The 11,496-nt window shown below is 45.9% G+C and overlaps 1 protein-coding gene across 1 annotated transcript; it reads right to left on the minus strand.

Annotated features, from left to right (window-relative positions):
- Window positions 1–176: 176 nt before the first annotated feature.
- On the minus strand, window positions 177–6,236 carry LOC116234773 (lipase member M-like). Its single transcript, XM_031602550.2, has 9 exons — window positions 5,989–6,236; window positions 4,624–4,741; window positions 3,700–3,898; window positions 2,701–2,810; window positions 1,853–1,998; window positions 1,552–1,698; window positions 951–1,022; window positions 544–609; window positions 177–410 (listed from the first exon to the last, which is right to left on the minus strand). The coding sequence occupies exons 1-9, from the start codon at window positions 6,133–6,135 to the stop codon at window positions 177–179; spliced, it is 1,239 nt and encodes a 412-aa protein (XP_031458410.1). The 5' UTR covers window positions 6,136–6,236.
- Between the last annotated feature and the right edge of the window lie 5,260 nt (window positions 6,237–11,496).

Consider the following 11,496-nt stretch of genomic DNA (forward strand, 5'->3'; position numbering starts at 1 on the left):
AAGAGGGCTCTCCGCACCCCACTCGAGCCCCCAGCCATGAGCAGGGCCAGGGCCCCTCCCAGCACCCCCTGATGCAGCCCAGAAGAATTTGGCTCAGCCATCCCCAGTGTACCACTATTGGGGACTGATCACATCCCCCCCTGCTTCCTCGGGGCACTGCTGAGCTGGGCCTTGTGCTACTGGGACCCTTTCACCATAGCCACGATGCAGCTGTAGAGGCGTTCAGGGCTGTCCAGGCCCCAGATGAAGTCCCAGTGGTTCCAATCAGTGATGTGTATGTAGGAGATGAGGTGGGTGATGCGTGGCAGCAGCAGGAGGATGTCCCTCTGGTCAGCTACCCAGTCCTCACCCCCTGACCACACTGCTGTGGGCACAGGCATCTTCTCCAACTGGTAGTAGGGAGGTTTCTCCTGGAGGGATGTGAGAATCATCTGGGAAACCCTAAAATCTCACCTAGCCCCACAGCACCCAGGACAGGCTTAGTGTGAGCCTGGCTGTGGGTTTGGATGCAGGTGTTCTGGACACCAGCACTGCAACCCCTACCTGGTGGTACACAGCTTGGTTTTTGCTGCCGTAGTCAAAAGCTTTAAACTCTCCTGATGTCTTCACCTGGGTGGAAAGGATAACCATGCAGCGGGACATGTGGCAGGGCCACTGTTTTCTCAGTGGGTCCCTTGCAACCCACTGGGTTTCAAGGGTGGGTCCCATACCTCAAAGACTCTCAAGGGCTGGCTCCCAGCAGAGCAGCCCAATGCACACATCTCAGTGCAGTGAAAAAGAACAAATAATGGGAAACAGAGCAGCTCTGCCTGTATCCAAAGCCCCTTCTGCAGGCTCTGTTTTATCCCTTTCCTCCCTCACAAGTTGCTAGCATCAACACATGCTCTCTCACACGTGGAGACACCAGGTTCAGGGACCAGCCAAGGGGTGAGGCCATTCAGAGGACATACCTGTGTCCAGTGTATTATGTTTTTGACAGACGTACCATCAGGATAGTGGGCTGTGTACACATCTAGCCGGGTCTGCAAGGAAACATACTCAAGATATCATTGCTTGCAGGTGAATAGGAACAGGGACAATATTTGCCAGATTGTGCTTTCCAGGAGCCTATGCTGTGTTGTGCTGCCTAGAGAGTTAGGTCAGGTTCACAAACATAAATTCCATTAAAAATCAATTGCTGTTATACAACTCTGGAAGAAGAAACAAGCTGTTAGCAACATTTAGCCTCAGAGTTCCCCATGCGCTACCAAGCCTCACTTCCTCCAGGGCTAGTAGATGACAACTGGTAGGTCGGCAGTTTTAGGCTTTCCACCACCAAGAGCAGCCTTCCTCCCCGAAACCAAAAGTCTCCAATCCCCAGGAAAGGACACCAGCTGTCCCTATGCGGGAATCTCCCCGCAAGGTGCTGTCCCATAGCCCATGCTCAGCAGGTCCTCAAGGACACCCAGCCCAGCCCAGTGACCATGCACAAGTCCTTGGTAGCTACTCGTGGGCCTCCAGACCTTGCTGAGAGCCTTGCTTTGAGTCTGCTGGACAGATGGATAGACGCACCATGTTGAGGTTCTTCTCATTGAAGCCACCCAGCAGGAAAAATAGGTTGGCACAGGGCTTGTGCAGGAGTGGGTGCCTGCACAGGTTGGGAAGAAATCTCCACAGTTTCCTCATCCTCAGTGAAGCATCTGTCTTGCCCAGTAGGATCTAGGGAAACAAATGGTGAAGGTAGCTTCTTACATTTCCCTTCCGCAGGCTATTACATCTGTGGCAATGAGCTGCTTTCTGCTGCTTCAGATGGCCTGGAAACCATGTCCTGTTTCTAGCATTCAGGGGATTAGAGTAGGGATGGATCTCATACCTGAAGCATATCGGGTTTTCCGTTAAAAAGGAACGACATTTTCAAGACAGGACTTTTAACGTGCTTCATTGTCACTACTGGAGCCAGGGCAAAAAAAGTTTTGATTTTCTGAGCCAGTTCTGGCATGGATGAAAATGCTATGAATGCTGAGAAAACAGAAAAACAATCTGAGACTTGTTGGATTTTGTTCAGATGCTTAGGGTTTGCATGGACTTGCTGCCTATGTCTGTTTAGCTGACATTAGTCTGAATTAGGAATCTGGAATTTGTGCTTCTGAACTTTCTGTTCAGTGTTAGTGCTAGCCAGAAGGAGACATTTCTATTCCTGTGGCTGACAAAGCACTTTAATGACTAACACTAGTGGGACATCCTGCCCCTTTCACAAGGAGACAAGAACAGTAGTATCACCTCCCAGTGTCTACTTCCATTGTCCCTTAGGTCACCTCATACCCATGTTGGTCTAGCTGGTGGAAAAAAGCACTGTGATTGGGGTGCACAAGCCTTGAACTCCATGCAGAATGCACTTTTGTTTGGTGTGGAACACTGCAACCCAGTGTTCTTTCCAGGCTGGAATTTGCTTTTCAGGACCTGACTGTGGTCACCTAGCACTTTCCTACTACTGTAGGAACATGCATGTCCTCCCATTTCTCCTTTAGGGAGAGCACTGCTGTTGTGTTGCAAGGGACCTTTGAGATGTCCTAACATGCCTGCTTCACATGTCGCTCACACATGTAGGACCTCCCTGCACTTTCTGCTTACAAATGGCAAAGTGAATGTTTTCGAGGTGGTCCAGGCAACACCTTCCCTGTTTTATGGAGAAAGGTGATGCCCCAACGCCTTCTAACACACCGATAGTGGCACCCTGAGAGTAGCCCACATAGTACAGCTGCTTCTGGCCAGTTTTCTGCAGGACAAAGTTGATCATTGCTGGGAGGTCATATATGGCCATTTCGTGGAAGCTGCAAGACAGGATCAGAGAATGAGTTACAAGGGTATATACAGAAGAGCTTGACATCTGCAGGTAGTTTCCCAACAGAAAGTTCCCATGACCAAGGTGGGTGATGCTACATGCAGTCCAAAGTCATCTCTCCTGCCATGGCCTTATCCTCCATTGAGGAGGCTTAGTCCTCCCATAACCATTGCTAGGAATCTGCAGAACCTGGCCATCAATACAATACAGCATTTCAGATGCAATGCACAACTCTGCAGATCAAGATCTGGCTCTGCAGATCAGGATGCCAGAGACAGGGAGTCCTGCTCATGTGCCTTTTAGCATGATGGAGTGTAAGTGTAGATGCAGTTCCTTAGCTATTCTACTGCAAGCATATTTATAAGTCTGGAGACGAGTGCTGGGCAGGCAGTAGCAGCTTAAAATGTCTTACTTACCTCAGACTGTTTCTGAGTAGAAGGAAAACTCACTTCCCAGACTATTTCAGAGCAATCATAGAACCATTGAAATTGTTGAGGTTGGGAAATACCTCTAAGATCATCTTGGCCCCTTCACTAACCCACCCTCCTTTACGCTGGGGACTACATCTAGAAGAGGGGGAGAGATTGCCGCTTGCAGGCACCTTGCTAGGAGGACTGGTCTGGGACATCCACAGGCAGTCCTGGATTCTGCAGGGTGGAGACCCATGGAGTCTGCACTGAGATACTGGCACCATGTCACCAGGCAGGTCTGCACAGGTGCTTCCAGCCTCCCTGCCTTCAGGCTCCTCTGGCAGGTCTGGGGGTGGCCATTCATGGGACTAGATGCTCTGACTTGCCTGTGCGGAGGCATCCACCTCTGCCTAGAGGTGGGTGACACACAGGAGAGTTTGCCAGCTTTTGTAATCCATCCCAGCTTACCTGAAATCCCAGAATTCAGTCTGGTCAGGGGAAAGACGCTGGTGTCTTTGGGAACAGCGTGTTCCCCGACTGTTTCCCAGCCACACATCATAGCCAGAATCTGCTAGTATGAAGCCAAGGCTGTTGTTAGCCAGATTTTCGACCCAGTTGCTGCTATCACCAAGTAGCCCATGCTGAAGAAACACAACAGGTCTGGGGCCTAGATGTGAAATAAACACGTGTTTTATTGAACCAGAATTCCTCTGCTACTACCAATTTCAGACTACTGTGACCTCCTTTTAGCACTGTCAGAACACATGCAATACTCTTTTGTATTGCCTGGAGAGAGGGTATCAAAACAGGGACATTAAGAAATCTTGGCTGTAGTTGTGTTGCAATTGTCACAGGCTGAAGAGCTGCTGACATCTCTCCCAAACCTTTCAGGTCCCCTGTGCTCATCTCTATGTGCTCAGCACTGCAGACATGGACAGATCGTGGCATCCACACACTTTCAGACCTACAGGTTTGTCACTGAGGTAGTACACACCTCAAAGACACAAATTTTCAGTGAAAAAATTAAATGAGGAGCTTTCTTAAGATATGTCTGCATCCTTTGAGCCTTTAAACTGAGTTTCTGCTTGATAACAAAAGAGGTTCCTGTGCTGTGTGCATACTTTCCTGTGCTGGCTGCTAAAGCCTTGACTACAAATTGGAGAAGGGCCATGGATTTGGTATTTTTGCATTAGTGATAAATACTGGCCCAGTAAGATTCATCTCTTCACTTGGATCTCAGGTAGCTGCTCGTTAGAATCATAGAACCAATGAATCACACAATATCCTGAGCTGGAAGGGACGTGTGGCTCCATATAGGGCCACCCAAAAATCAAACAGTATGTCTGAGAGGTTACACCTGTTTGCTAGCATCCTTGCCAAATAGAGCCATACCTGTGTTCCTAGGATATTCTCTCCCATGAGGAATTCTGTTCAGTTTGACATAGTAACCATCACGAGTGAGGATTTCATACTCCTCGCTGGGGTACATTCTGTAGCAGATCACTTGGCTCTGGGAAAAGAAAAAACAAGATGGAAACCTACATAGCTGGCACAGTCAGTCAACACAGAGCACATCCCTCATCATCTTGGATGCCCCTGCCGAGCAAGGAGAACAGTATGGAGAGATGTCTCCACACCGAGTATCACTATCCTCACTGTCTTCACTCTCTCTAGCCAAAAGGACTCAGAAACCTGTTGTTGGGAAAAAATCTTTTACCTGAGGTGTTCTTTCAGAAACTCACCCCACTTAAATGCTTCTACTGCAGGAAAACGTCAGCCAGTGAGGCCTACGTGTGATGAGATGTTCTGTGTGCTGGTGCCTGTGGGCCTGTGAACAGGAGGGGATGTGGGCCTGGGGCTGGGATACAGCAGACCTGAGCACAGCGTGTGCATGTGGATTCCTCTGGAAGCGAGGGCTGAAAACAGAAGAGTTTTCTGACACCTGGCACTAGCAGCAAAACATGCCGTGCTGTCCTCCGAGCTGGCTGGCGGGGCAGATAAGCTCACAGGCCTACCTAGCCTGCAGGGATAGATAGCTCAGCTGAAAAGGCCTCCTGTGGTTTGTCACAGGGCTCACGGGGCTTCACCTCGGCTTTATCTACACTGCAAATCCAACAGATTGGGACGTTTCATTCTGGTGAAATCAAGCAGTGCTCCTGCTTCTGGGTTGCCATGCCCGCTTTTTCATGTGGTTGCTGGAGGCATTTAATTTCAGCAATTTCACGGCTCAGCTCTTGGTTTCATCTCAGTCTCTGCCTGCGGAGCTGTGTTGCTGGGTCTGCTAGGAGCAGGGTCTGTGTGAAACCCTCAGCATTGTGTGCTCGTGGGTCTGTATCCAGTGAACTACTGCTGGCACTGGGTTTTGGGTTCACTAGTGGGGTTTTAAATTCGTGGTGGGGCTGCTGCCTTGTCAAGGAGCACAAGTGAATGTCACATGTTTGAGCGAGGAGAGAGGAGCCTGCAGGACTTTCTACCTTCAAGGAAGAAGTCTGATTCAATCCAAACTGAGACTGTTGCTGTCTCTAACTAACCTGCTTCTACTAATTGCACTTAATTTGCAGGGAGAATGAGGACTCATTCAGGGCTCGTTAATGGTGGTATGGAGACAGCACAATGCCATGTGCCACCACAGAACCAGTACACATGGCTACTACAGCCCTAACCACACACCCTGCATCCCTCCATGGCCCTCTCTCACCCAGTTAAATATCTACAAATGTTCAGACAGAGAGGACATCCAATATTCTCCTGACTTACAACATTCATGAATGTCTCTGGATTTACAGTCTTTGGACTCGTGGTGACATCATCTGAGTTTGCAGCTGCTTGCATCAAGAACAGGACTGCAACCAACAACCGCATCTCGTGCCTGTGTAAAATACCATTGCTATTTGTTAATAACATTGTTACAAATGTCTGGTCCTACTCGGCTCTGCTGGCTGAGCTTCTTTAGCGTCTGATGACCACAGATGACAGGCTGCGGTGGAAAAGCAGAGGGTATTCCCAGTTCCAGCTCCCACCGGAGTCCATGCAGAGTTCTCTGTGCTCCTCCACACAGGCTGGGTCAAGCAGCAGCAAGACCCATCTTTGAAATTTTAATGGTAGGAAGATTATATAACTGAAGAACTAACATGATGGAAATTGCTGTCAGGAGAGACGCCACATAAAGGGAATTCATTTTAAGTAAGAGCTTGCACTATGAAGAGGTATCTATACTTTCACTGTTTCCTTATTGCTTACCGTTTGCACCCAGAAGCCACTATTGACTCATGAACCAAAGCTTCTAGAGATTTCTAGGAAGAATATTTATTAAATAAGCACAGTTTGAAATAAACAGAAACATTTTAACTACCTTTTGCTCCTGCACTGAGCAAAGATGTATTTGTAATACACAGTTAATATTACATAAGATTTTTAATGCTTTGCCAGGCTCTTAGAATTTAGAGCTTAACTTCTATCTAACAGTGTGAGCAACAGATCTTTTCACCATCCGTGTACCTTTTTTCATCCTTCTCCCAGTGGGTCTCACACTTTGAGACATACCTGCCCTCTGAAATAGTCCAGATGTTCATAGTAACAGCCTCCATGGTAGCAACAAGAAGCAAGCAACTGAGAAAAAAAGTAGTCAATGCTTTTTCACCCTCAGAATAGCTGCTATGCGAATCTGAATTACAGAGGAAAATACATTACCAGGCAGCGCCCACTGTTGTATGATCAGGCTGCGGTGTGAGTGATGGTGTCTCTACCAATACCAGCAATAAAAAGAGTGTGCTGCGTCACAGTCCTTTTACATCAGCACTGTGCTGGGCTACATCATGTGTCCTCCAATTAAGGGATGCACTGGTCATATCTTTGATAACTTCCTCTTCTTGGTCTTATGATCATACCTTTCGGGCTTGCAATGAATTACATCTTCAAAAGCAGCTGGGCTTATGTGGCAAGGAATTTCAGCTATGGAGTTTCATCTTCAGCTCATGATATCTGCTGGAAAAAAAAAAAAAAAAAAAAAAAAAAAAAAGCCAAAATGTTTCATTTGGAAAAGATGATTTCCTATCTCCTAGGAATTCTTGAGAATGCTAGAAGAGCTCCTGGGGCAAGGAGAGGACTCAAGATAACAGGAGCAAATGGCAGTTATGTTGAGCTGTTTAGCAGCTTTGTTAGACCACAGCAGCATGCTGACCTCTAGATAGGCACTCCAGGGGCTGGGCAGGTTTTGCTGGCTGCCTGAGTGGGAAACACAGGGTGGCAGTCCCAGGTGGCCTCCACAAAACCCCTTAGGCCCGAGGGATATTGTATTTGCAACAGGCAACTCGCAAAACCTCTGCAGTGCTTTCTGGAAAAGCACCAACCTCAGCATCCTGTAGATGGACTGCAAAACAGAGGAGAGTTTATGCAGTGCCCATTTAACTGAAGTGCTATGCACTGCACACGACAGTGGTGCTCTTTCTCCACCTTTAGCCCATGATGTTGTAACCTATGCCTTTCTGTATCTGCTTGGTAGCTGTCTGAAAGACCTGCTGGATAGCATGTGCTCTGTTTGTGTACATTTTCTGGATAAGGATTAAGTTGGTTTCTGATGTTGTGAAGCACACTCACCTGACACATTTCTACAGAACACAAATGTCATTCCATCCACCAGACTCTAATTTTCTCTCAGCGCTCAGCCGCTGACATAAAGGAGCTGTGTGTGGGGGTGCTACCTTCCCCACAATGGGTGTGACCAGAGCCTTTGCTGTTTCATTACCTTACTTCTGTCCCTGGGTCTCATTTGGGCTTTTAAAATGTCTTCCCCACCCTGTGTACACCAACATCCCACCACATAAGATGGGCTTCGTGTAGAGGACAATTCCATTGTGCAATCCAAGAATACTTTTAAAAATACCCTGTGGGTGGAGAAAGCACCACATGGCTTGTGTTTTCCTGCTTTACCTTCTGGTTTCCTTCCACAGCACCAAGACAGGCATTTTACTTGCATGGTCAGCTACTTCATCCACAATTATTTGCCTTCTACCTCCATTAGATAGTAGCTATCCAGGGGAGGTACCAGATGCTAATAGTAAGTATTGCTAGAGATGCAATATGAAATTTTGCACTGGTACTTATTGTATCTGTGGTAGGAAGAAGAGAAGTTACCAACCAGGAGCAGCTAGCCTTTTACTGAGAATGGAGACCTTAGTAGTTTCTGAGATTGGCAGATCAGAGCTGGGCATTTTGACATATAGGTGCAAGTGTAGAAAAGAATAGCACTGTTGTCGTACTGTTGTGGTACTGTTGTGCTTGTCCATTTGACAGAACTGTGAATCATCAATGGTTTTAACCTACTATGTCAGGGCCTCCTGATACCTGGTAGGGCATATAACCAAATATTAAGTAGACTATCATAGGCATCTTAAAATTAAACTGTATAATCATGCTCATGGGACGTTTGTACAGTACTGTTGTAGGAACTAATGAAAGAAAAGGCAAGACTGTTTAGAAACAAAAAGACATTTTATTTGACTTCCTAAGCAAGTAAAGAATCAATCAATATATTCACATCAGATATTCATTCTCATCAGGGCCAAGATATGTGTGCCCAAGTGCTCTGGCCAAGGTCACCTGCATGTGTCATGGAAGGCGAGGTTTGCCAGCTGTTGGGTCCTCAGCATGCCTTCTGGGTTCCTCATAAGTCCCAAGGTCAGCTTGTTCTTGGACAGACACCTGAGATCATTTAGGAGTTGAAAGATACTGTGGTGTGATATTTTGCCTCTGAATCTTATTTACTTCAAGTTTTGTAAATATTAGACAACATTGCGGGTCAGCATCTTTCATTTTCTTGTTTGGGCTTGTAACTTGTCCTCCTCATGGGATAACAGGAACAACCCATGAGATGTGCTGCATCCCCTCTGCTGCCATTCTGTTGTCGGGTGTATGTCTTCTGTCAACAAGTCACCTTCTCTGTGACACATGAGAACACAAGAAACATGTTTCTCAGCTCTCACCGGCTTGATTGTTGTTAATCACATCCTTGGAAATCAGTGCATGCCATTCCTCTAACTCTTGCTCTCGTGCTTCTGATGCTTTCACACATGTGCAAGGTGCCAGGTGGTATGCTCAGTGTGTTTGTTGTACCTTCTCAATGTTGACGCTTGCCAAGCACAAGGGTAAGCAAACACGAATAGGGAGATACTTTACTAGCTGACATCTGGTTCTGGCATCCTGAGCTCAGAAAAACAACATAATTCTGCTTTTTAGCAATTAGGGAACATCAACTGTTGTGTAATCCTGGCCAGATAAACATAATTCCCTGTCAGTATCCTTGAAGAACCTTACTCAAGTAAAAAAAACTGGTGAGGAAAATTGTGTTTATCTGGTGCTACCTCTTGTTGTTCAAAGTCCCTCCATGCGACTGCGTTGTCTCCATTATCTCTGATTACACAGTTTATAGGGGCATTACCCATGCTAGAATTGCATAGTCAGGCTTGATGTAATAAGGAATTATTTTCACAACACCTTGACAGTTCATGCAATCATTTTATACACTGTAGTGAAACTGAATCAACAAATGCATGCATGCTTTGTAAGGCTTATTGCAAAAGAATTGTGATATGGTTACCCAGGATTTCTCTCAGTTGTTTTCTTGCCCTCATTCTGTGTTCGGGTGACCCCAGAAAAACCCTGAACGTCTTATACGTCTCTGGTTGTTCCTAATTGTACAGTTGGCTTTAAAGCATATTTAAAGCATTGATTGGTCTGTTCATGAGCAGACCTGAGCAATTCAGAAAACTTAATAATTAGTAATATTACTAAAATATTATTTTTTCAAATTTGCTCTTGGACCTTTTTTGTTGATGAATAATTGACAGAAAAAGACTAAGTTAGGATCAAGGCAATTCAGGAAGCAGTAACATCCCACAGTTAAGTCTGGGACAAATTGCAGCAGTCAGGAGCAGAGACCTGCCCAGGCTGGTGAAGAGCAATTGGAGGTGGTTATATCTGACCATGATGTTGGCTAACCATAACTTGTCACATGGGCACATACATTTCCCATTTGCTTAAAGTACCAACAAATAAAACCACAAGTCTCGGGGACCAACTGCCCAGTCTGTCTTCAAGCACTTGTCTAACAGTCTTGGAGATAACATAGGAAATAACACAGAAATTGCTCACGGTTCCTATGTTAAGAAAGAAACGTGTCGTCAAGAGAATGAATTGAATCTTCTTGGAAGATTGGGATTAAGCCTGAATCTTCTCAGAAATGCCAGTGACTGCAGATGATGTTTTTCAGGCTTGCTGTTAAGGATCAAAACAACATGAAAAGGCAGTGCACCGTCTGACACGACTTGATGAAACCCTGTCCGAGGTTAATCCCAGTAAAATTTAGTTTCTAAATAACACCACAGACCAGTCAGTTGCTTAAATGAGATACCAAAACAATCCTAGGATTACTTACAAAAGCGCAGCTCCATTTCAAGCCTGTGCCTCTGTAATCCTCAAGCTGGAATGGCTTCATGCTGGAATGGCCTTCTGTGTGGACACAGCTGAGCACATGAGCCTGCTGCTTTTTTTCACATTCATTGTGGTGATGACAGAAAATTATAGGCCATAAAATATGATGCAATTACTGTATTTTGAATGGGATGTAACACAGTTTTAAGCCTGTCCTACCTCTCATGCCAAACATAAACAGATCAAAAATTGTTCTGCCTGAGAACACCTGGAAGAAGGTTAAGTCAGTGGCTACATACCAATATCCTTCACGTGAGCAGGTGTATGGTTGAGGTTTGGTCACACATGGAGGATAAGATGTCTCAAGACATTCACATGGGGAGCAAGGTGCCTGGATGTCCTTGTGCTTACGAAAGAAAACTCCAGCCCCAAAACAACAGGCTTGAGATGAGCAAGGGCTCCAGTCCCTGCAAGACTAGCACAGCTCTCCAGAAAACCCTTTTATCGACTGAGGCAGTTTGAGATGACAGAACATCACAATATTTATGTTGCAAGCACCTTGATTATTCGCTGTTTTCTTTCAAAATGCACCGCTTTGCAATTGCTGAACCCTTAAGAAACAAGTATCAGTTCCATCTGGAACTTTCAGACCCTGGTTTGGAAAGAATTTCACCAGAACACTCCACCGTGGGAATGTATTAAAGCAGTGCAATATGAACTTCGTCTTAGATGAATACAGAATTGGAAGAAACACTGAAGAACGAACAGAATGAAAAAGAGCCGAAACACTGCAATTCTTAGGAACTTTCAGACTTAAAAATTTAGTAATTTTAAATT

Source organism: Phasianus colchicus, chromosome 8 (genome assembly GCF_987193195.1).
Source record: "Phasianus colchicus chromosome 8, bPhaCol1.hap1.1, whole genome shotgun sequence".
NCBI lineage: Eukaryota > Metazoa > Chordata > Aves > Galliformes > Phasianidae > Phasianus > Phasianus colchicus.